The sequence below is a fragment of the Tinamus guttatus genome, unplaced genomic scaffold (assembly GCF_059628265.1).
Source record: "Tinamus guttatus ecotype Peru unplaced genomic scaffold, ASM5962826v1 Tinamus_guttatus_pri_ptg000423l, whole genome shotgun sequence".
NCBI lineage: Eukaryota > Metazoa > Chordata > Aves > Tinamiformes > Tinamidae > Tinamus > Tinamus guttatus.
The window spans coordinates 961,009-986,852 of NW_028288957.1; the positions used below are offsets into that span (position 1 = coordinate 961,009).

At 38.9% G+C, this 25,844-nt stretch overlaps 1 protein-coding gene across 1 annotated transcript; it reads left to right on the top strand.

The window, feature by feature from the left end:
• On the top strand, positions 1 to 25,199 carry UBA6 (ubiquitin like modifier activating enzyme 6). Its single transcript, XM_088531588.1, has 32 exons — positions 1 to 61; positions 1,362 to 1,456; positions 2,288 to 2,316; positions 2,965 to 3,059; positions 3,580 to 3,691; positions 4,369 to 4,449; positions 4,955 to 5,077; positions 6,958 to 7,081; positions 8,112 to 8,215; positions 9,061 to 9,123; positions 10,153 to 10,229; positions 10,655 to 10,721; positions 10,901 to 11,044; positions 11,623 to 11,690; positions 11,987 to 12,065; positions 12,678 to 12,758; positions 13,135 to 13,212; positions 14,558 to 14,739; positions 15,330 to 15,435; positions 16,512 to 16,601; positions 16,719 to 16,799; positions 17,423 to 17,551; positions 18,073 to 18,124; positions 18,227 to 18,290; positions 19,196 to 19,265; positions 19,922 to 19,993; positions 20,861 to 20,978; positions 22,641 to 22,834; positions 22,945 to 23,072; positions 23,909 to 23,996; positions 24,335 to 24,429; positions 24,910 to 25,199. Exons 1-32 carry the CDS (start codon positions 21 to 23, stop codon positions 25,043 to 25,045), a joined length of 3,066 nt encoding a protein of 1,021 aa, XP_088387714.1. The 5' UTR covers positions 1 to 20; the 3' UTR covers positions 25,046 to 25,199.
• The last annotated feature ends 645 nt before the right edge of the window (positions 25,200 to 25,844 follow it).

The window sequence follows — 25,844 nt, forward strand, 5'->3', positions numbered from 1 at the left end:
CAAATAAATTACATTGCATCATGGCGACAGATTCTATGGAAATTGATGATGCTTTATATAGGTAAGACTATCCGATTTGTGTGCACTCCTGACTTTTCAGTGATATATGCATTTACATGCTTTTCTGTTAAAGCCAAAACTTGAAAACAGTATCTGATGCCTGTTAGAGGTGTGAGCACTAATGCTGCTGTGTCCCTGCTTTTGAAAGGAGGTAAAAACAAACAGTCTGGCATATAGAATGGAATCAGTTTCTCCCCAGATTTCTGAAACCTGTAGCTAACCGTGAGAACTAACTGAGTTGCAGAAGTAAGCAAATCCTCCCGTAAGACTAAGCTTTTACTGGTAATTTGACAGTTGTTTTTTGTCAATTAGTGTTGCCAGTAAAAAGCACAATTATATACTAGCGTTGAATGAAGTTTGGAAATGAAGTTTGGAAAGTATCAATAGTGCATGTGTTTTTGGACTGATGCTTCTGCTTTCTGACTTCAGCTTGTTTATGCTTTGACAATTTTTTCACTTTTCTGTCCTCATGAACAACAACATTTCTCTTATCTTCTGAGATAAATAACTGTAGTATCTTCAGACTTGTGTGAAAGATCTGGATAAGAGAACAACCTGCAGATGAGTTGCATCTATTTTAGCCAAGACTGTGGAGAGCTCTCTTGTGACTCTGCTAAGAAATTGCACTGAGATGATTGGTGGTAGATAAAGCTAAGGGGACAAGATCCACACAAGCTGTGCAAGTCCATGACTTTTTTCCTGATTGTTCCAAGGGGGTTGTTAATGCCCTTTGGGGATGTGCAGAAAGCTTAAATATTCTGTGGATCTGTGTGGTCCTCAGGGTGTGATCCTCTTAAGATGTCTGTGCTCTTTGAATGTTCATGTCCCCAGAAACCTGGCTGTTGTGCTTCATTTTCCTAACAAAGGAGAGCTGACCTGTCATTTTGTCCACTGAAGCTGCTCCTCTTGCTTTAGGTTTATATAGCCTGTGACAAATATGTGTAATGGTTTGTTTCAATAGCTTAATCCATTTATTATCTTAGTATTTTATGATAATAATAGATATTATTTGTTGTAAGTGTATTTCCTGAAGTGCTACGTAGTGTGACTGTGTGCATGTTATAGCCTCAAATACTTATTGAATGGAGGGCTGCTAACTATAAATGTGCATGTGTCACTAGTGGCACAAATTCATCATCAGAACTTGATATTGCTGACTGGAAATTTACTGGGATGGGAGAAGAAAAGCAAGAGCAACTTTTAATTAAGACTGTTAACTTTCTTGAAATCCCTGGGAATTCTGTTCTTATGTTCTTGAATTCGTTTATATCTTGCTCTGATTTGATTTATCTTGGCTGTAGTCGCCAGAGATATGTGCTTGGAGATACAGCAATGCAGAAGATGGCTCAGTCCCACGTGTTCCTGAGTGGTATAGGTGGTCTTGGTGTGGAGATTGGTAAGTTTAGGCAATATTTTCTTAAGCAGACCCAAGAGTATATAAATATCCTGCCCTAGCGTGCATCTAAAATTTACTTTAGAAATAATAAATGTATCTTCAGTTACTGAATGAATATGTATATATTTGTGCTATGTTGCACATAGACAATATATTCATGAAAACAGTAAAATTCTGAACTTTATTTGGTAAGCTTTTTAATAGAGAAATATTTTAAATGTTACTTGCAAATGTGCAGCTGTAGACCAACTCACTTTACTCAAAATCTTGAATTTTGGTGGAAGCTGAGTCTGGGTAATCCACATGATTCCTTTAGACTTCAGTATTGATCCCAATAAAGACACATGTATAGGCTGAATTGCTCCCATGCAGGAAATGGGGGTGGGTAGAGTGAATAGATGTGATTTGACCCAAGATGCAAAATTGTTCTGGTATTGAGGGCCACTTAATAATTTCCTCTGCTCTTTGAGAACAAGACTTGTCTTGGTCAGTTGTTATCCAAGATATTACCTCTTCTGTTGGCTTCATGTCACTCAGTACCAGAGGCCAGAACAGAGCTGTGAGATGCTACCGTTTCCTGTCTTTAGTGTGTTAGTTATACTTGTCTTTGTAGGATGAACAGCTGTAGAGAGCCTTTTGAACCGTGCCCATATTCTTCAGCTCTCAGTGGTACTAGAGAACCCTTGAACCACATTTAGAAGAAAACAAACCCTTCAACTGTAAAGTTCTTAGGAATGGCATATTGTTATTGTCCACCTATAAAAAAGTTACATAGCTTTGCCAGAAATCTGCAGCAATCTCTCTCTCTCTTTCTTTTTTTCTTTCTTCCAGCCAAAAATATAGTACTAGCTGGGGTAAAGGTATGTAAAACAGTTTTGTTGTATGGGAATTCTTGGGGTAAGGGTGAGAGTTTTGAAATGCTGAGGAGAAGCATTCTGAGATCTCATATTAGCCAACTGCTAATAAGACATTGAATGATTTTATTCACATTCTGATATACTGAGTAGTACAAATTTAAAGGCCAAACTGTTCACAACATATGTCTTTTTATTTTACCCAGTAGGCTCTGTTTGTGGCTGGGTATTTTAATCCAATAAGTACTTTTTTCCTTCTGATATTAATTTTGTTAGACAAGTGCCCTTTAAACCCTTCCTTTTTGTTTTAAAAAAACTTGTTTCCATTTTTGGAGTGCTTTCATTTATAGCTTGAGGTTGCAATATAATTGCAGGGTAACGAAAATAATCTTGTAAGTTTTTTAAATGCTCTTGCATCACTGTAGCCTGTGAGGAAATCATTAGTCAAATACGTCTTCCAGATATGTCCTTATCTCTCAAACACTAAGAGCTTTCTTTGCAAAGAAGTTGGTGAAGTTAGTGCTTAGCCATGATACAATGAGCCTTGTTGCAATTCTAGTCCTCCAGCATTTTATGTGGGGCTTAGTGAATCCTTTTGAGTACTGTGACCATGTATGTTTCTTCCAGTAAATGCTTTTGCCTGACTTCCCTTAGGCTCTTACAGTTCATGACACCAAGCAGTGTATGAAACGGGATTTAGGGATCAACTTCTTCATCCGTGAAGATGATATTACCAGTCAGAAGAACAGGTTGGTGAAATCTCTGGCAGGGTGAAGGGCTGAACTTGGCAGGAAGTAGCAATTTGAGTTCACTGTCTACGAAATGTTAACGCACATCAGGTGCTCATTAAATGCTGCCTTTGACTACAGTGCCCAGATAGGTATCATGGGAAGTGTAGGTTGGATCTGGTACCCTGTCCAAGTCCTATATCTCAGGTCTTGTGGTTAGCAGATTTATAAACATCAAATGCTCTCATGCAAATGTAGCAAGATGGAAGGAGGGTTTTTTATTTATTTATTTTGGCTTCCTCAGCCAGCTGCATAAGACTAGCAGACAGCTGTGACACCAGAAAAACGGTGGGGTCCACATGTGTGTTGGACAGAGCTGTTTTCCTCAGACCCACTGGGAATGAAAATCTGACCAAATGAGTTGAAGTCACCATCACTAGCTGAATTCCCAAGGGACTCTTGTAGGTCATGCGTGGCATGGAATTGTCTTGAAAATATAATTTATAAATGGATAAAAAATTGAAAGTTACCTTTCTTTCAGGGCTGAGGCCACACTTCATCACATTGCAGAACTCAATCCATACGTCCATGTGGCAGCATCAACTATGCCGTTAGATGAAACCACAGATCTGTCATTCCTAAAGCAATACCAGGTATTTACTGTATTTAAAGGAGCCACACAGGGGACCTTCCTCAGAACAATACCCACTCCCCTTTGTTTTTTTTTTTTTTTTTTAAATAATTTAAGTCAAGAAAATATAAACAGACAAAAATATTTTGAGATGATGGTGGGAAAGCAGATAGCTCTTGTCTTGTCTTAGACAAGTCAAATTGTCTTTTTGTTTGTTGGTTGGTGACTGTTGTTTTCTAAGGCTGAAACTATGATTTTATGTTCCTGGTACCGACATTTGTTGTGACAATAAATAACTGAGATATCCATGCATTTTTTTTTACGCTTCTTATTCCATGGTAACACAGTGACTTTTTTTTGTTTGTTTTGATTTTTACAGTCCCACTGCATGGATGTTCAGAATGTGTTTTGTGCTTTGTATTCCAGAGAGCAGGAACGCAGTCTATATACGTGTTGTGTATGTCTGTGTGTATGAATCTAATGAAACGTGAGCAATTCTGTGTTGCAATGAGGAGCTATTCCCGTTGTTCCATCTGCCATCTCTGATGGCTCAAGACTGCTTTTTCTGCTGCTTGCAAGGATGGGAAGCTTAGGGATTCAGGGCACCCAAGTAACTGGCTGTTGCTACTACTTTTTTCCATTGCCTGAAGATGTTGATTGCTCTCAGTGTCTTAACCTTATCTGTGTTCTTGTTGACAGTGTGTCATTTTGACTGAAGCAAGCCTGTTGCTGCAGAAGAAGATTAATGACTTTTGTCATGCTCAGCAGCCACCTATTAAGGTAATACAGAGGTGAAAACCATGATTAATCCCTAAAGCAAACATTTTGGACCTCCCTCATGTTCTTCATAGAAATTGATAAAGCAGCTTGTGGGGTATATAGTCTTACACAGATACCCTTTTGGAGAAGTGTGGATTTTGGGAGCATTCTGCTTCCAGTGATACTGTTTTCTTCCCTGTTTCTCAATTCTGTACGTGTGTCTGATGCTACCTGAATGCCTACCGTTTTTTCTCTGCTATTAACCAATGTCTGCTGCTTTTGTTCTTAAGGAGCAAATTTAAGAGTAGTAAAAATCACAGGGCTGCATATTGCTGCAACTCAATTTTGAGTTGTCCTGAATAAAACAGTAGTGCTTGGCCATTTAGTCAGTTGCCTGGGTGCATGTGATGGGTTTGAACCAGGATTGAACTTGTATCTTCTAACATTGGACAGAGTTGAATGTGGGAAGTCACTTCTTTGGCTTCTGCTGTATCAGGAATACTGATGCTTTTACTTTCTCTTGTAGTTCATCAGTGCAGATGTGTATGGAATATGTTCACGTTTGTTTTGTGACTTTGGTGATGAATTTGAAGTGCTGGATACTACAGGAGAAGAGTCCAAGGAAATCTTCATCTCAAACATCACACAAGTAAGGGATAGAAGTTTCTGAGCTGCTATAACTTTGCACTGTTATCACTTGTTATTTACTACACAGCTGTGTAGAGTGTTTCACTTTAGCAGCCTGTTATACATCTGAAATAAAATCCCTTTAGTGTCTCCACCTAAAAGAAATCATTGGTGAGTGCTAAGACCAGGAGCTCATTACTTAAAATGTAACACAATAATGTTTTGGTTCTCTTTTGAAAGTGAAAGAAATAGGGAGATTAGGAGAGAAGCAGGCATAGCCTTGGGATAGGACTGGCTTAGGAACACCCTGAAGTAGGTATGGAATTAGACTTTCTTCTTATAAACATGGACTGGTATAGAGGAGGACTATTAGAATGCTAAAGTGGATGGAGAACCTATTTTGAGAAGAAACTTGAGCGCTTCGTTGTTTTAACCTGTGAAAGCAAAGACTGCAAAAAATATTATTGCTATTAGTGCTGCTGTAAAATGTTGGAGAGGATATCTTTTCATTCTTGTATTAGTGCTTTATAAAATGGAGATAACTTCAGCTCCATCTCACAACTCTGGAAGTTTTTACTAGAGGCGTACTCATCTAGCAGCAAGTTGTTTATCTTATCTCCAGTCTAGATATATTAATAGTCAAACTAGAAAGGATTGTATAACAAGTTGGATTTGATCTGAATTAAGGTTTGTGACATTATGATTTGCATGGCCTGTTCTTTGGTCTCTCCAAAAAGAACGGGAGACTCACTTGTTCCCATGATTTTCATGAACCATACATGACCGTTTCATGACTTGTGCTGATTGCCTGTCAAGGCAAGGAAAATTTTTTTTTTTTCCTTTTGATTCATAACTTGATATTTGGGTTTAATTTTTGTGAATCTGGAATCCTGGTGATGTCCTTGTTTTCTTTGATCTCCTCTTGTAGTCTGTTTCTCTCTGGAGAGCAATGAATATTCTGTAAGCTCTCTGAATTAAGTGCCTCTTAGGTTTATGATAATGTAGCCTTTAGATGGGTGGCATCGATCAAAGTCACTTCTTCCAGTCCTGCCTGCTAAATTGAAAAGAAAAATAAATAAAAATACCTGCAAGAAAAAAAATCAAAAACAAACAAAAGCCCCACAAAACCTGACAGTTATTGCTGTCAAAAAAATAAGAGTGATTTATATAACTGAACAGCAAAAAAATTGTGGTCCTGTTTTCTTGTTGAAGCTTGTAGATGGATAATTCTCTGATTCTTTATGGTACTTGCATCCTTTGAAGATAAGCTTGCTGATATATTGGTTTTAATGGACTAGCAACCATGCATAGGAAGATGGGTATTTATGATTCAAATTTGCTTTTAAATCTTTAATTAAAGTTTTATACTACATGATAGTCCTTCCACTTCTGGGAGACCAGGGAGAGCTGTCTCTACATTGCAGATTTGCTTGCAAATCCACTATCTGTCTTTTGATGTGAGTTGCACCACAAGGTCTTCTAAAGAAACTGTCCTCCTACTGCAGAGGGGTTTCTGTGTGAGACTTCTGTTGCCATCTATGAAAGCTACTTCAGAAGTATAGTCTAGTTTGAAGTTAGAAAAAGTAGGCCAATTTGCTACTGCTATGGAGTAAAACAATCTGACTATTTAGAATCAACAACAATATAGTTTACTAAACATGCTGAGAACTGCGAAAGGTAAAAATGAGTAAGTTTATGTTAGGAAAGAACTGTACAACTGAAAATAATTGAAGTGAAAAAAATTATCATAGGTAACTCCCTACTTAGGACAGAACCTAGGTAGTAAATGTGTTAGTGGCTGTAGTTTCAGCAGAAAAAAAAAAGTGTGTGTTAAGGATAAAGCACAGTTCCTTCACCCAAGACTCTCTTTCTCTTTGCTAACTTTCCCATTTTTGCTTTCAGTCAAATCCTGGCATTGTCACTTGCCTTGAAAATCATCCACACAGGCTTGAAACAGGACAGTTTTTAACCTTCCGGGAAGTTAATGGAATGTCATGTTTAAATGGATCCACACACCAAATAACAGGTAAACTGTTACTAACTTTTTGTGTATGTGTTTATTTTTACCCTTTTTAACTCACTGCAGTGATAGTTACTGCAAAGAGAGAAGTGTGGGATTATGCAACCCACAGTGAATTCGCACACACAAAAAAACTCCTCCTGGTGTGGAGGTCATCCTAGTGGTATCTTAATTTTTGGATGGAAATGGAATTATTTTCCATTTGCTGCTTAGCAAGCAAATCTGAAGAGCTGGAAACTAGCTGGCAACCTTTATGGTTGCTATCCTCAATTTGCTGACCAAAGTATTTGGTGCTAACTATTTATGCTGATGAAGTTATCTGGAGGCCCTGATGTTGTCGTTTGGGCTCTGCTTTTCAAAGCGTCTCCCCCCTGCCCCCATCTGTTTTTTGGTTTTAATGACTTTGTGGTGTAGCATGAAAGTGGGACCCTTGAAATATGTGGCTGAGTCTGCTTTTCCTGAGCTACTTTGTTTTGTTTTAGCAGTGCAGATGCCAGGTTCCATTCCTTTCTCTTAAAGCCCAATGTTTGGTTTCCATTTTCAGCTCCTGAGATTTAATCTACAGAACATTTGTTTTGGGGTCCTGTTTCTTTAACTGAATTTGATTGCAGTGGCCTAGTTGCCCTGCAGAGCAGTTTTATCCTTTGCAGTTCTAGTCCCTGGATCAAAATGTTATTCTGAGCAATATACTGGGTGCTGCTGTGGGCAGCTGGAAGAAAAGCAGTGACGATTTCATGTTTGTTGTAGAACTGTGGTCATCATAAGTCTTTTTAAATCTGCTGCCGCTTTAAAAAGCTTGTTTCATAACCCATCATGTGAAACTAAAGCCATAGCCCAGAACCTCCCAGGGAGCGACAGTCTTGTTACAGCCAGGAGGATCAGCTGTGCATGTGATTTCAAAAAAACCTCTGCACTAGAGAATTGCAATATAAAAAGCATTTGTAAAAAAACTCACTTTCATATATGGAATTGTAGTATGCATGGAAAATTTAAATTAGCTGTTACTGTCACAGTGCTTATTCTCCTCTCTTTTTAGTGGTGTCGCCTTATTCCTTCAGCATTGGTGATACTACAGATATGGAGCCTTACTTACATGGAGGCATAGCTATTCAAGTGAAGACACCCAAGATGTTTTACTTTGTAAGTGGTTTGGGGGCAAAACCAGGTTCTTGGGGTGAAACTCAGCTAAGGAATGGAAGCAGAGTTCAGCTGTCATTTGGGTATTCATGGTTTGGTCTTATACTGACTGTTCAGGGAAAGAATAGTAATGCTGATTAATAAATGGCTTAGAATATCGAATACTTCAATTTCAAAGTTACCCAGAAGTATAGAGATCAAATTGTAGAGACTGAATCACCCCAAATTTGTGATGTCTTGGCAGCCTTCATGAAGAAGATCCAGCTAGATCACATGTTAATACTTGTCCTAGGTAGAGTTTGTCTTAATGAAGAGAGAAGTTAAAACAAATAAACGAGAAGGCAAAGAAGGAAATAAGATGCAGCTCTGTGTTGCTGCCTGTGCAAACAAGTCTCAAAGAGATTAGATCCCTTTTTCCAAGTGATTTCTGAAATTAGCTTCCCCTCCAAGAAACTAAGCAGACCCCCACTTTGGAGATCTTGGAGAAAGACCCTGTGCTCCTCATGATACGCCTGAAAGTTGGTCTGCTTTTACCAGTTGTGCTAGTTACTCTGTTAGGGAATTTTACTTAACCAAATTTACAGTAGCTTACTATTTTAAGTGTCGTTTGCAGGAAAGGGTGTTTGATTCTCAGTCTCTTCAGCGTGAGTGTTGTTTTGTCATGTTGTTTTGTCATGTTGTTTTGTCATGTTGTTTTGTCATGTTGTTTTGTCATGTTGTTTTGTCATGTTGTTTTGTCATGTTGTTTTGTCATGTTGTTTTGTCATGACTGTCATGTTCTTAAGTGAGTGTATAATTATTATGAACTCTCTCTTTTTTTTTTTCTTTCTTTTTTTCTTTTGTTCCAGGAACGGTTAGAGAAGCAGCTAACAAATCCAGCATGCCTTGTTCCAGATTTTAGCAAGCCTGAGGTAATTAGTGTGTGAGGACTTGTGTGTGACTGTTTTAATGGTATAACTACATAGAATGTAATCTACAGCTTTTTAAGTATAAAAATATGCACCTGTAATTCTTTATTCTGTAATAGCTACATATGAGTTTAAGGTGCGAAATCAGAGCGGGGTATCAGTTCACATGTGGCGCCACATTGGAATCCCACATCCCACTGGAAGCTTGTTACCCATGAATTTCACTGTGAATGTTGCAGGTGCTAAGCTCGACTGTCTCTGTAAATGTGTTACTTAAAATCTCAGGTTTTGATAAACCCTTAATTCAGCGGAATACAAATGTTGCAAGTAACGCAATTAAACCTGTGTTTGATGATGTTTGGTTGATAAAAAGCATGCTGGAATCAAAGCAGGGTTAAAGGGAAAAGATCAATCATAGGTTGGTTGGAAATCGGAATTAACAGTGCGAGGATACTTTTTTTTTTTTCTTTGAGGAAAGATATTGAGAGGTATTTTTAAAATTCAAAAGGAATTTAGCAGTATTTACCTTCAGCATGATTTTAGTAATTTATTATGGGCAAGCAAGACATACAAATTTCTGGCCCACTCATATATTCAATTAAATTACACTTATTTAATGATTTTTTAAAAAAATATTTTTATTTTTGTATAATATATGTTCTGATTTGTCTTTCTGTTTTTATACATCTGATCCTTAATGCTTGGCTTTGATATTAAGATTTGTCAAAATGCAATGCATTCTAATTTCCAATTTAAAACAGCCTCCATGTTTTCCAGTTTCAGGACACAATTCGTTTAGGGACATTTTGGTCAGAGTGGATGCTGAGTGTGTGTCAAGGTTGTTACTTTACAACTGTATAGTATTTTACATTGTCAGTTAGTAAAATGAGTTTGTATCAATGCTCTTTAGATAAAAACTTTATTGGAACTGTGCAGTTAAGGAGCAGGGGCCCTGAATGGTAGCAATAGTTCAAATAAGCAATTGTTTTTGTTCAAATAAGCAATTGTTTTTGTTTGCTATTGTCTTGACAGGTCCCTCTGCAGATCCACGTTGCCATGCTTGCATTGAACCACTTCCAAGAGAGCTTTGGCCGCCTCCCGAACATCGGGTAATGCAGCAGTCCTGCAGATCTCTCTCTTTTATTGTACTATTGAATAGACATGTGACATAGTGCCTGATCCATCCAACAATAGATGACACAGAACTGAAACCCTAAAATGGTTTCCTAGCTGGGAAATGTCACCCTGTGTCTGTCTGGGAAAAAGGGCTTTACCAATATAGTGGTGACACCTTCCGAGCCTTGGCAGACAGAAAAAGATGAGATTCTTGTTCTTGACCTAAGCTTAATGTTTAAAAGCTTTATGTGTCTTTAACGTAGATATCTACATCTTTAACGTGCACTGTTAAAGCCAATATATATTTCTAAACTCTCTCTACCATTCATATCCAAGCACTTTGTTCATGGTTTATCATGTTTCTAGAAGGGATATAGAATTTTTAGACGATCATTATTGTTCCCACTGTGGTGTCTAGATGCCTTCAGGATGCTGAGGAAATGCTGAAAATAGCCATGTCTATAAGTGAAACACTGGAAAGCAGGGTGAGTAGTGAATAAGCAGCATTACAATGTGCTCATTTATCTGTCTAAAGACCGTGTTTCTGTTGTTGACCCTTGCTTGGTTAGCTGGTTTTCTAAATACCATACGGGATTGTGTGATACAAGCCCTGACTTGCTTGGTTGGAGGGATAAATCTGTTATTACCGTGTCTTATTTTTCAGCCTCAGGTGAATGGAGATGTAGTGAAATGGCTTTCTAGGACTGCTCAGGGATTTCTAGCTCCTCTGGCTGCAGCAGTGGGTGGCGTTGCTAGCCAGGAAGTCTTGAAGGCGGTAACAGGAAAGTTTTCTCCATTGCAACAATGGGTAAAGCTGATTTTGTACCTTTATTTTGACAGTGAGGTTATGGATGGATGGCAGAGGCTGTGTGTGAGTGGTATATGAGCAAACCAGCCTGAGCAATGTCTTTAACAAAAAAAAAAATTGAGACTGAATGTGGGGAAAAATACTGTGGCTTTATGCAATCAGTGAAAGTGCATGTTCACACCTGGGATCCAGGCATTGCATTCAGCTTGCTATATGTTAAGGCAAGCATCAAGCCACTGCATGCAACAGCAGTGCTTTCATCACCCCAGATGTAATGGCAAGAGTAAAGTTATCTTAAAAATTGTGCAGCCCTGTTGAGGGGGTTTGGAGTAGTAATATGCTGGTCACAAAACCGAGCTTGTGGCTCAGATCTCGGTGACCTTTTTTTCTCTCTAGTCCAGACGCTGTTTCCTGTCTTCTAAAAATGTATAATGAACTGAATGCTGTATAGTCTTTCATTCGCAGTACAGACTTAGTTTTTTAAATTTCTAGATTTGGTTTTATATGGAAAATACTACAATTTTTTTAAGCTAAATCAACATGAATGTTTTTCTGTGTGCTTGCTTTCCCCTCTGCAGCTGTATATAGATATGTTAGACATTGTTACACCGCTGGAAAAGACAAGCTGTGAAGAATTTCTCCCACGGTAAATATAAATACAATCTGCTGTCTTATGTACTATATCTGATTCTCAGACAGGCTTCCTTTTTATCTATCTATCTATTTATTTATTTAAAGTTAGTTCAGTGTAATCTGATGGAAGGACAGGTTTCTGAGGTGAGAATATTTGTCTTAACTCTGAGCACAGGAGGAGTAGGATTTATCATAGGATTTAGTCTGATTTCTCTCAGTTCACATCCAAGCAGAGTTGAGCATCAGTGGTACTAACCTGATAAATGACAACTTGCTACTCTTCTGTTTTTGTCCCTTATGCTTGCAAAGGGGAGATAGGTATGATGCCTTGAGGGCTTGCATTGGAGACTCTCTGTGCCAGAAGCTGCATGATTTAAATGTTTTCCTGGTGAGTATGGCTGACATTGTTAGACTTTATGCAAATACTCTTTGCTAACACAGCTAATGCCAACTGCTTTCAGATTAGGGAGAGTAGTCCTGAATATGTGTCATTGTGGAGTTAATGATCCAGAATTGTCACAGGACTTATATAAGTTGCATGGAGCACAGTCTCTTGCACAGTCCTCCAAAATAGGGCAGATGAGTAGTTCCCTAGTTTGCGCTGCTTTTTGGAGATGGCTGTAACATTGGCCTTTCTGCAGTCACTAGGAGGCATCCTTGCCCTCCACAACTTCTCAAAGACGGCGTAGAGCAGCCTGCAGTGACATCAATCAGCTCTCAGTATGTCTGGATGCACCCTGGCAGGTCCTATGCTTCTGTGTGTGTGCAGGGCTCCCCTACTTGATTCTTCTCAGCTACTGGTAGTTCTCCCTTCTTGACCCTGCAGCTAATTCCTAACCAGCTCTCCTGTATTTGTAAGTAGCAGATCTGGAAGCATCTCCTATGTGGCTGGTCCTGGACCAGTGTTAAGCTATCCCTTACCTACTCTGGATTGCTTTCTTCACTTTCACTTAGTGGTTTTTGCTCACATTTCTGACTCTAAAAATGTTACTCTTTTCAGGTTGGCTGTGGAGCAATAGGCTGTGAAATGTTAAAAAATTTTGCACTTCTTGGTGTTGGTACTGGGCAAGACAGGGGATTGGTAAGTTGCTTGCAACCATTGACTTCATTTTGCCCAAGAAACGCTAATGTGACATAGACTGAATTCTTAGAAGACTACAAAAATTGTTGTTAAAAGTTTGTTTTTGCCCTCATTTCAGGTTAAGCTATAAGTAGAGGGAAAATGTCTTCAGCATTAAGTAGAATTAAGTGTGTAACTAGGAGTGGAATATGCTTGTAGTAGCCTTACTGTGCTTAATTTTAGTCAGCCAGCACTGGTATAGGCAGAGGTTTTAGATAAAATGGAAGGCAACAGCAGTGTTTGGTTTTGACAAGTCTGCTAGATTTTGTGAGGAGTATTGCTCAGCACTACACTTAAGTCATAACTTCAGCTTTTGCTTTTGCCCCTTCTGACTTAGGTTACAATTACAGATCCTGACTTGATAGAGAAATCCAACCTCAACAGGCAGTTTCTTTTTCGACCTCATCATATACAGGTAGGCTTTCTTGTCCAGTGTTTTTTTCCTGTGCTGTTGTTCTGTTTTCCTATTCTGTACTTTCACTGAGAGTTTGACTTGTGTGTGCATCTGTGTAGAGGAGGCTTTACAGCTCTCATCCAGAATAATTTGAAACACTACCTAGACTATGTTAGTCTGTCTGTGTTCACCTTGCAAATAAGGAATCAGATCAAAAGTGCTGTGTTGCATAAGATGCTGCCATTAATTAATATGCCTGAAACGCTTTATTAGACCATTGAAATTCAAAGGGAGGGAAAGATGGCAGTGCCAGTGATATCCTCAACAGAAGAGCTATTAATGGAGCTTTACGTAAGTGTTAGCTGCATGCAGAAGCCTGGATGTTTTTAAAATACTGTTCAACAGCTTTGATTCCTCCAGGGCCAAGATGTCTATTATGGTGAGCTGCAGTTTAAGTCCCGTGTTTGTATGACCTATTGATAAGAAATATATCCTGTCTCAATTCAGTCTTCATTAGACAGGTAAATAGCTTGAGAAAAATATATACATTCAGTAAATGGATGATGCAGGAATCGTTAATCTCTTAAAAGCAGAAAGAGATCCCAGTACTTGTCACAGCACTCATTTGGGCAGCAGTGGGAAATGGGGTTCCTCAGCCACAACCCATAAGCTGAATTCTCTACCTGCTGTTTAGGTCTAGCAAATCTGTCACCAAATTATGTTTTGGGTTGTTAAATGAATGAAAAGCAAACACTGCAGATTTTAACAAGCCACAAGGTCTTGAGTTCCCATGTTCTAAGTGCTGCTCTATAGATACTCGAATATAGCTTTTTAAAGTGGCTAGAAACATCAGTTAGGTTAAGAACTCAGTTCCACGCTAGAACTTTACCTTTTAGAAATTTATCTAAAGTCTTCAGAACTTCAGCTTTAGACTGTGTGAAGTGTGTTGCAGCAATGCGAGTGTTCATAGGTTTGTCATGTCTGTGCTACATAGACTTAGTCGCAGTAACTAGTGGATTTGTCCTTTGACAGTGCTGAGCTACTGCTTATGGCATTTTGAAAGCATGAGAAGCATAACCTGTTTCAGTTACTTGATAGCTTTCTGCTGCATCTTTGAAGCACTTTACCTTTGTGGTATCTGACCCAGTATTTTTTTTTAATTAGAATTAAACTAGATTAATAAGAGAATTATTTGTGAGGGAGCTATGTACTTTTAAAAGTGTTTGTTTTGCATGCCAGCATTTCCATAGTAGTGAATTGTTGCCTGGTGGGCAAATTAAGGCACTACTTCTGTGACCCAGATATTAATAACTCTAATAACTCTTTCAATACATACCTACATATGTATATATTTTTATATTTTTAGAAACCTAAAAGTTATACTGCAGCAGAAGCAACTCTGAACATCAATCCTCACTTAAAGATTGAGTCATATATTAATAAAGTTTGCCCAGCCACTGAGAACACTTACAATGATGAATTCTACACCAAGCAAGATGTGATCGTGACAGCTTTGGACAATGTCGAAGCAAGAAGATACATTGATAGGTAGGTAGTGGAAAGGAAGTGGGGATTGCTTTTGATTCTCTTATTTGAACTCCCTTCCCTGTTCTTAATTTGTCTGAATTGCAAGTATTTATGAGGTTTGATAGCCATTTTCTTGGATTTATCTTTTATCCTTGACAAGGATGCTGACAGCAGTCTAGGGGAAGCAGGGGCCTTATGTTCATGGTGGAGAGAAGCTGTTGTTGCTCTGCTGTTACTGTTCACGTGTCCGAAACCCTCGGAGTGAGTTCTCCTTAGAAATGAAGGGCTGTCAAAGTCTTTTAAGAGGGTGAATATAGTAATAGTCTTAAAGTTGAATTATTTATACTGAAGAGTACTTAGACTTTGCAAGTAGGGGAGTAAAAGAGAATGATTAAAGCTCCTAATACAAAATAGGATTGACCCAAGTGGCCTCCCCATCTAACTAGAAATAACTCTCTGTATTTCGCATCTTTTGTTTCTGAGTCTGGTGTAAGCTTTGTTACTCTGAAGGCACCTAGATTAATTTTTGGTTACCCTCTGGTACGACATACAAGTCAAGACTGTAGTGACTGCTCTGCATTCTGATTGCCTGTCATGTCTATCCATGTCAGCCGTTGTGTAGCAAACCTGCGTCCCCTGATAGACTCTGGAACTATGGGAACTAAGGGACACACAGAAGTTATTGTACCTCATCTGACAGAATCCTATAACAGTCATGTAAGTATCATTTGAGCGTCATGTTACCTTCCCTAACAGCATCCTCTGGTTCTTTATAATCTTTTAGGTACCTATATAAAATAAGCAGTTTATTTGCGTTACAGCCTGATTTAGAAATAATTATTTCCTTGCTTTACAAGGAAAAAGCTCAGAGGAAGAAATATATGAGCAGGCTTGAGATGGCCACCTAGCTGGTGACTACACCTAGGCTAATAATTAAGAGCAACCGCAATATAAATCATGAAGCACAAACCTTGGTATCTTTTCTTTTGAATGGGTGTGCATTGGGAAGAGAATGAGTTTGTAATAAAACCTCTCATGCTTGAAGTGACACCATTTATTTATTTATCTGCTTGAATATCCCTTAAGGCTAAAGGGTGCTCTTTTCATGGACCCATGTGCTTTATTGTAGCAAATTTGGGTTGTTATTATGAGTTAGAGGAGTCTCTCCTATCACATATTTAAAAGACGGCTATTAAATAGAATTTGGGGTGGAATAAGCCCTGATTCTCATGTGTTTTCAAAGCATTGACTTTTTATTTTCTTTAAAGTCTCACTTCTAAATAAGAATCCAGTCCTACTAGGGGATTGAAATCTGTTTTTGTGCTCATGGATTTCCTTCTTAACCCATGTTTTGCCAGAAGAAACAGAAGCCTGTGGTAGGCATTAGTCTGTCTGTCTCCAAGGTTGCATACCAGCTCCCTTAGAATGGGGAAAGGAGTGAATAACCCTCAGACACTTGAGTATAATTTCTCTGTTTTAGCCCTTATGAGATGACTTTTTCCAAGTTCAGTTGTATGTGGGTTCAGTTTTGCTTTTCTCCCATCCTATTACCTGTCCCTGAGGTTTTTGGTGAATGGTGTTGAGTTTAGGTGGTTCTTCATAAACAGGAAGTGACACATTAGTATTTATAAACCAGATTTTGTTTTAAGTCAGTCCATTAACCTCATAAATATACCTTGATGTGTTTAACATCAGTGGAATTTCAGGCCTAAATAATCTGCATATTCTTGGTATTGTTGTTTGCAGTAAACTTGAATATGCCTGTATTTACCTGCAACTTTCTCTAAATATAGCGGGATCCACCAGAGGAAGAAATACCTTTTTGCACCTTGAAGTCTTTCCCAGCTGCTATTGAGCATACGATACAGTGGGCAAGGGATAAGGTATGACAATGAGTACATTGGCTATTGAATAACTTACTGTACATTTGGAAGATGAGGGTTCTGTTGCCCTTCTTGCAAAATATTGTATTTGCTCTTTTTCCTTTTTTTTTCTTCTAGTTTGAAAGTGCATTTTCTCACAAGCCTTCCTTGTTTAACAAATTTTGGCAAACCTATCAATCTGCAGAAGAAGTTTTACAGGTAGGGCTAAATTGCTATGATAAAATAATTTAACTAAAGCTATATGGAATGTGTTTCAGTTTAAGTTCATTGAGATTCTGGGTAATTTTCTGACTTGCTTAGTAAATCTGAAGGCTTCTTTGGCAAACTAATTAGATGATCTGTCATAGTAACAGTATTTCTGTCATATCTAGTAAGTAAGAGCTAAAATCTTGTGTGTGGGCTGCTTGTCTAGCTTATGTGCCTTCTGTAAATGTGTATAGAAATCCCAAAAATACTGAGATGCTGCTAGCCAGCATACTAGGAAATAGTGGATACTGCACTGTCAACTGAATATACAGCCAACTGGAAAAACTCAAAGGAAGAATCACTTTCAAGAGATATGGTAGACTTTATTGCTTTATATTTTCCTTTGAAGACTCTAACAGCTCATCATCACTAGGACTGGCTGGAAGTGTGAAGGAAGCAGACCACAACACTTGGGGAAAATCCTGGTGGAAAGGATCACATAAAGATTAATATTTTACAAGATAAATTTCAGTTTCTTTTTTGACTGTAACTTAGCAAAATGTTTTTTTACTGTGTAACTGGATTGTGTGAAGTCTTGTCTATTTTAACAAATTCTTGCTTTCTTTTATATTTAGAGAATAAAATCAGGAGAGAGTTTAGAAGGCTGTTTTCATGTTATTAAAACACTCGGTAGGAGACCCCGAGACTGGACTCAGTGCGTGGAATTAGCAAGAGTAAAATTTGAGAAATATTTTAGCCATAAGGTATGCAAATATCCCTGATAATTAGGTGAAGTTTTTTGCACATGCTTCATCTCCTCTCAGTAAATAACGTACCTTACAGTGTTTTGGAAAAACTGCATCTCTTCTTTCTACTGTTGAGTTTTTATAGCCTGGTGGGGACTGGCCTGGCAACTTGAGCTTAGTTGCTTATTGATCAGCCTTGGTTCAAGTGTTTTATCTTTTTTTTGGCTGCCTGATGCTGAGGTGGGGAAGTATTTTGGCTGTAAGTAACCTTCTGAACACGGGAAAGATGAGGTGACATCGTCACCCTCCTGTGGTGGGTGAAGGGACGAGTCACCGTGTTGTCTATTAGTACTTGCATTTTTGAACTCTCTACCTTGACAGTTTTTCTTTTCTCACTCTAAATGGCTTCAACCCTGCAATTGGAATGTACTAAAAACTGTTAAAATTTTTTACAGTTAGTAAAAAGAAGGCTTATTTTAGTGTGTTTAATATAAATCTGTGTATGACAAATCACTAAGTCTACTCTGCTTTTCCTCTAGGCTCTTCAGCTCCTTCATTCATTTCCCCTCAACACACGATTAAAAGATGGAAGTGAGTACAGATATCTGTCTGTGTCTCCTGCAAACTCATGGCCATGGAGTGTTACTGTTTCTGAAAGCTTAGGATTTCATCTCAAGTCTGTCTTCTTACCAGGTTTGTTCTGGCAGTCGCCGAAGAGGCCACCTTTTCCAGTGAAGTTTGAACTGAGCAATCCTTTGTAAGTATGATCCTGCCACTGGGGCTTCTCAGAACCTGCTCTAAAACACATCCCACAGCAGCAGGGAGAGTGTGAGGCTATGGCTTTATAGCGCTAGAAGTTAGAGGAGGTTACTTGGTGGTAGGGATTCATGCGGGTTTTGTGCTGTGGTAGATTGGGTAAATTGCCTCACTTTGACTGCAAGTAATTTAACTTTGTCTAACATTGAATAGGAGGGTATTAAGGAAGTTCTACCAGTAGCTAACATGAAGTTGGCAGGTGGGCTGTTTGCTCATTTACAGTGTAACTGCACAGCTACTGAGCTGTGGTCCTTGTGCATCCCTCACTCCTCCCACTGCTGCATCATAAAACCGAGGATGTGCCAAGTCAAACTGACTACCTAAAATGAACAAATTGGGGGGAAGTCATTTCTCATTCATAGTGATTTGCGTCTGATTCTGGCTGCTTTGGGTGTTCCAGATAATTTAAAAGCTTGGTGTGATCGATGCATCTGAAAGCTCTGTCTCTTGCATGCCTATGTCTGCCTTAAGAAACTGTCCTCATCTCTGTTTTTAGATTGCATAAAAACTGAGATTATTGGAAGTATCAAAGTCCTTCTCGGGTGAAATTTCATGTTGACCATGCTGATCTCTTGGGAGGGTTTGCAGTCCTTTTCTTGACTGCAGATTTTAAGGAAATACAGTTTACTCCAGATTAAGTCCCTCTTTGCTCATCAAAAAGGCTCTCAGTTTTGGGGAGGACTTCTGAATCTAGAGCTGCCATCCATTTTGGACTGTGCGTGCTCCAAGTGGCAGAAATTCTGTTCCTTGGTGTGTTTTCTCAAGACCTGCTTCAATGTGACCCAAAACTTCATATGGCAATAGAAGTGGAATAAAAAAAAACAACCAACCTTCTCTTTTCTACAGGCACTATGCGTTCATTGTGAGTGCAGCAAAGCTCTTTGCAACAGTGTACTGTGTTCCTTTCACAGAAAAGGTAATCCCTGTTCTCAATGTTACATGTGCATCTCATAACTTGGGTATTCGCTTTCAGTGTATTGATTTAAATGATTCTTAAATGTTCTGTCATTAACAGTTGAAAAAGAACCAGTTCTGACTGTTAGTCATCTTTATCTGAATTCCTAATGAGGAAAATAGATGACTAACACATTAAATAATTTCAGGAAGCACGGAACTCAAACTCTTGTTTTGATGGATCTGTTTGCTGTATAATGTAGCAACTGAACTGAGAGAAAATATCCTGAAGGCCTTTTTGTTATTTTTGTTTGAATTCCAGTATGTGGATGCTTGGACAAAAGGCAATACAGACATTTTAAACTACATTTAAATGCTAGATGATGATATTTTCTTAAGTTTGATTTTTAACTCCAGTACCCATTTCTACATGCATGCCTATAAAAATATGCAAAATACATCTTACATTCTGTACAAAAATATACCATGTTTTGCCTATTTTTAGTTTTCATAGCAAAATGATGATAAGAATCTTTATTCAAGGGTTACACTTAGTTTTTCTCCTTTGACTACTTTCTTTTTCTTTGGTTTGAGTATTTGAAACGCTACTGGGCATAGAGCTGCTTTGTGGGAACGGTTGAGTTGATGAGAATTTAAATTATTTTTCTTTGAAAACAGGATTTGTCAGAAGAAGTTATTTTGAAGATAATTTCAGCTGTAAAGGTACCGGAGTTCAGACCTTCCAATAAAGTAAGTGGTTTTTTGTTTTGTTAATTTAGAGGAAGGAAAAACGCCCACATGCAGTGCCCCAGGCTTGCCACTAGTTCTTGCATTAATACTGATCAGAAGTGGAGATGAATGAAAAAGTTACCAGGGGAAACAAGTGTCATACAGGATTGCTTTAATTTTATGTAGCTAAGGTTTCCATGCACCATATGCTAAATACAAGGTGAGTTTTTGTGGCACTCTTGCAAATGAACTTGTGTGCTGGCTTTTACTGTGCAGAAGTGTGATTTTAAATCTATAAGCTTTTCCAGGCCTGTACAGTAGCTTTGGGTGTTAATGAAACTAGTAAAATCACTCAAAAGCAACTGTTAAGAAAGTGTTACAACTTAAACATTTGTATTTGAAATGTTCAATTCAAAATATCAAGTATTATTGTGTAGTGGCTAGCATTTGTCATCACTTAGAACAACTTATTTGTTAATTCTAAGTTTCCTATTTCCTTGCCCTATATTAATGCTTGTCTCCTGGGTGCTTGCCTCATGAAACAAAACTGGTATTCTGACTCTTTACTATTGCAGTGGGCTGCGATTGGGTAAAATATTTGGCAGTGAAGATTAATTTGTAGTTCTTGATGTAACTCTTGGGAACTGTGAATTTGTTTACATGCAGGTGTGTTGCACTGCATGCTTCTGGAAGATGTTTTTAAGTGGTGTAATTAGAAAAGAAAGTCTTAAACCTGAAGTAACTGTGTAATTTTATTGCATTTCACTGTAGAATATATTTAAAGGGAAGGGATTAATAGCAGTGCAGAGAAGACACCAAATCTATGTGCTTCACTCTGTGTGGTGCAAGGATAATATATTTATACTCAAGCAATGCTTATGCTTGCAGGTCGTGCAGACAGATGAAACTGCAAGGAAACCAGACCATATTCCAGTCAGCAGTGAAGATGAAAGAAATGCTATTTTCCAGCTGGAGAAGTCTATACTGTCCAATGAAACTCTGGAAAGTGAGTAGTGAAAACTAGCTTTATAGTTTAGTAATGGCTTGCAATTGTACTGTCTGTAGCTTGAAACTCAAGACTCTGAATAGAGCTTATTTGGTAATTCTGCAAAAAGCAGGTAGCTGATTACTAAAGCTTTCTGGAGTGCCATGCAGATAACTCTCCTGGTTTGACATTGCCCTGTACTCTCTATTTCTGAGGCAGCTGCAAATTTTAGGATTCTCTGTTATGCAGAGGTATAGTCTTGATGACTGCGAGCAGACAGCAGGGCACTGAGCTCTAAGGAGGGGAAAGATCCCCCGGAATCCCAGAATGGTTGAGGTTGGAAGGGATCTCTGGAGATCATCTAGTCCAAACCCCCTACTCTAGCAGGGACACCTAGAGCATGTTGACCATGACTAATCCAGTTGAGTTTTGAATTTCTGTAAGGAAGGAGATTCCACCACCTCTTTGGCAACATGTTGCAGTGCTCACTTGCCCTTGCAGTGAAGAGATGTTTTTTCTTATGCTCAGACTGAAATTTCTGTGTTTTTTTGTGCCTGATGCTTCTCACCCTATCTCAAAAGCAAAACTAAGCATAAACAAGACATTCAGCATCTCTTGATCTCTGTGTCCTCTGTCCCCAGGGCCCCTGCCTTATTCAGCAGTAAGCCCACATTTTCCGCAGTGTTCGTCTTGTTACTGATGTATTTATAGAAGACCTTCTTGCTCTCCTTGACTCACCTTGGCAGATTCAACTCCAAATGGCCTCACCCTTCCTAATTGCATCCCTGCATACTCAGAGGGCATTCCTCCCAAGCAGCCTGTTCTGGCTTTACCTTCTCTACACTTGCTTATTCTGCTTGAATTCAGCCAGGAGTATCTTGCTCATTCATGCAGGTTTCCTGCCTGCTTTGCTTTCCTTCTTGCTCACTGGGCTGCACCACTCTCGACTCTGGGGGAGATGATCCTTGAATGTTAACCAGCTGTCTGGGACACCGCTTCCTTCTAGGGTCCTATCCCACGGGATTCTGAGCTAGATCCCAGAGAGTCTGAAATAATTTCAGATCAATTCCTGTAAGAAGTCTCTCAACCTTCTCATATGACAATTTATCATAGTTGTGAAGGCTAATATGCTTTTTTTCCCCCACATCTAGGATATGTTAAAATGTGCATGTTTTTGCCACAGAGAAAGATCCCTGAGTAACAACTGCATGTTCATAGCCCTTGACTACAGGGGAGAAAGTTTAACTTGACTTTAACCATCTCCCCAGTGCTAAAAGCACGTGGGCTTTTAGTTACCATGGGTTAACTAACCCCTGAAGAACAGTCGTGAGGATAATCTGTTCACGTGCCTGAGCCCATACTGAAATGGCTAAAGACAAGCAAGGCTTATAGAGGGAATTATCAAAGGCGTGAAACATTTACAGACTAGTCCAACATCTATTCCTGGTGGTGCAAGGCAAATGAATTCTTCTATCCTCCCTGATAATTCTCTTTCAATATTCATGTCTAACAACTATTGTCATTGGCACTGGGAAGGGTATTTTCCCCTTCTAGCATGGAAAAGCAAGTTAGAATTCCTGTACCATTTTCCGGTACTTACTCTTTTTTTGATTATTAAGGTTCTAGTTATGTTGAGGACACCTTTATTTTTCTGACGACAACCTTTGCTTTTTCCATGAGCAGGCGACTTGCAGATGAAGCCCCTTTCCTTTGAAAAGGATGACGACAGTAATGGGCACATCGACTTCATAACGGCCGCGTCAAACCTGCGAGCCAAGATGTACAACATTGAGCCAGCAGATCGCTTCAAAACCAAGCGCATCGCTGGCAAGATCATCCCTGCGATCGCAACGGCCACGGCGGCCGTGTCGGGGCTGGTGAGTGTGCACGTGGGTCTCTGGGAGTTCTCGGACTGAACTCCTGGCACGAGTAGCTTGTGCTGCTTGTGTTTGGTCTCCTGGAAGCCTCTGCTCTGTGTTTATTGCAGGTTGCACTGGAGCTCATCAAAGTTGTGGGTGGCTATGCCGCCGACGCTTACAAGAACTGTTTTCTGAATTTAGCCATTCCAGTAATAGTCTTCACAGAAACTGCTGAAGTAAGAAGAACTGAAATAAGGTAGGAAGGGCAACAGCACTATCCTAGAAAGCCAGCCCTTGATCCTTAGTGTGACCTTACGTCAAGTGCAAAGTTTGTGTAGTGTTAAATCCAGATAATCATATTAAGGCCCTCAGATAATCATATTTAGGCCTTATTTGCTCATACAAATGCACAACAAATGGAATGCAACTACATGGCTCTGCTTCAGTTTAACACTATAGGTACATAGCTATTCAATTTTGCGTGTTTTTTTTCTTTTTTTTTGCATTTTTTGTCCCCAATTCCAAATCACTTAATCGAGTTTGATAGCAAGCATTATTTATTTACTATATACTACTAAAAGTATAACTGATATTCTTAGAACTAGCAAGGTTGTCTCACACTACATAGCTCAAAACATCTTATTTGGAGAATGCAGCACGTGCATGCATTCTTCTGTCCTAATTTTAAAACTGGTGGTTTTAAGAGGCTGGTTTTGCTTTCAGTGGAAGCTGTGTGTTACCAGGCTCTAAAAATCTAGGCAAGCTAGACACGCAACAAGGTTATTAATAAGCATCCTGTATGCTCAGACCAGACACACTTCTTACCTTGCTCAATGTAAAGCCTATTTTTCAGTAAGTCTGAAAGACTGCATAAATTCATTGCCATTTTGTGAGAACTAAGAGCTTAAAGTTTGTGTTTTATGCTTAGCTGGATCAAATGGCAGAAGAAGGGCACCAGGGGAGGGAAAAGATTATTTTTTTGCTCAAGGTAAAAGAGCAAGTCTCCAGAAGAGATAATAAATCTTCAATATATGTTTAAAGGAAATGCTGGAGTTCACACTGTAGAGTAACAGTATTTTCTTTTTCAAACAGAAATGGCATATCATTTACAATCTGGGACAGGTGGACAATTTATGGGAAAGAGGATTTTACTCTCTTGGACTTCATCAATGCTGTCAGAGTAAGATATCATTTATTGCACTGGTTTAATATAAGATGAAGAGAAAGATTTTGTTGTTGTTGTTTAGGCCTTTCTAAAGTTAATGTTGAAATCAGAATAATTCTAGGAAGAATTAATAGCAGTGGTAGCATTAGTCTCTCAGTAAACATGTCCAAACCTGGTAATTCCTTTTATTTAAATGTATCTTATTAGATTGTCATCTTTTATGCATTTGATTTTTTTTTTCTGGTTAGGATTTGGTGTTTTTTGAGTAGCTAGCTCGTAGTGCGAGTGCTAGTTGCTTCTGCTGGCTTGTACAGATGACCCTGTTCTAATATGTTTTAATTTGTGAATTCCAGGAGAAATATGGAATTGAACCAACTATGGTTGTACAGGGAGTCAAAATGCTTTATGTTCCTGTGATGCCAGGTCATATTAAAAGATTAAAGCTGACGTAAGTATAACTGAGCAGTGGATACAGGGCTCTGGCTCTTTCTGTGCAGGAGAGGTATTGAAACTGCTGCTGTTGGTAGGCTGGGAATTTGGTCATACTTGTTGTCCAGAATCCTGCAGCAGAAGCTGGTTTTGGCCTTGTTCCTTAGTAGGAAGCTAAAGAAAAACCACGCAGGTGAGGAATCCCATACTGGTGTGGCCATTTTATCTTTTCTTTTGTATGGAGTACTTGTTAGTAAGCAGTGTAATAGCTCAGTAACAGGCTGAGAAGTCTGGTGAGAAAAGTGGGAGTCCACCTGCAGTGCCTCAGGTACAATAACAACTTGTGTGTCTGTACTAGCAGAAGGCTCATTCTCCTCTTTTAATCTGAATGTTGGACTTCATAGCTAGGAACAAAATACATCTTAATATGGCACAGATTCCCCCCCCCCACACACAATCCTTTTGCTATCTTAAAGATCCACTCTTTGTTTCTTTATAGGATGCAAAAGCTTGTGAAACCATCTCCTGATAAAAAGTACGTGGATTTGACAGTATCGTTTGCTCCGGAGACCGATGGAGATGAAGACTTGCCAGGGCCACCAGTGAGATACTACTTTGTTCAGGAAGAAAATTGATGGTAGAGATGCAAAAGTCACTCCAGGACCATTTGTTTTGAAGGGAGTGTGCTAATTTTCAGCTATTAAAGGTGGTACTATATGTTTCTTTTTGGTGAAGCCTTAATTAAAGCAAACAGTGAAAATCAGTGACTTGCACTGAAGACAAACTGGATTTATGTTTCATCTGCTCCTGTTTTCTTCGTACTTGTTTCCTTGAAAGGAGGATTGGCCATTCCATGAAATGGGATGTCTAGTGCAGTCCTTATGATAAAGACAAGATTTGTATTAATTTATGGGAAGCTGAAGAAAATAAGAAGAATGGTGAACCTAACAAATTATCCCCATGTGCAAATAAAGCACTGCTTAGAGAAGAGTGCAAAAATTGGGGAAACTGCCATTTTATGATATTTCTGGTGTTCTGAGAACATCTCAAATCCCTGTGTTGTGTCCTTCTAAAACTAGACTTTCAGCCTTGCCGTGTACACATGAGAAATAATCCATCCAGATGTCTAAAAATGGCACAGGGAAGCAGATGAACTGCACTCATAGTAAAGCTGAGTGCTAGAGCAGCTCCCTCATGTGAGCCTTGACATGGAAGAGCTGACGGCAGCTCTCATGCAGCAAGGGGTAAATTGGCATAGCTCCCCTGAAGCCAAGCAAGCTCGGCTATCTGACTGCCAATAATCTGTTTAATTGGAAGTAATTAAGGACTAATTTTGCTGATGTGTTGAGGAGGAGGTGAAATACAGAAGTACCTGTGACAACACCTGATTTTTCCCTAAACACTGGAGCTGCTAGTGTTTTTTTTGGTTTCTTT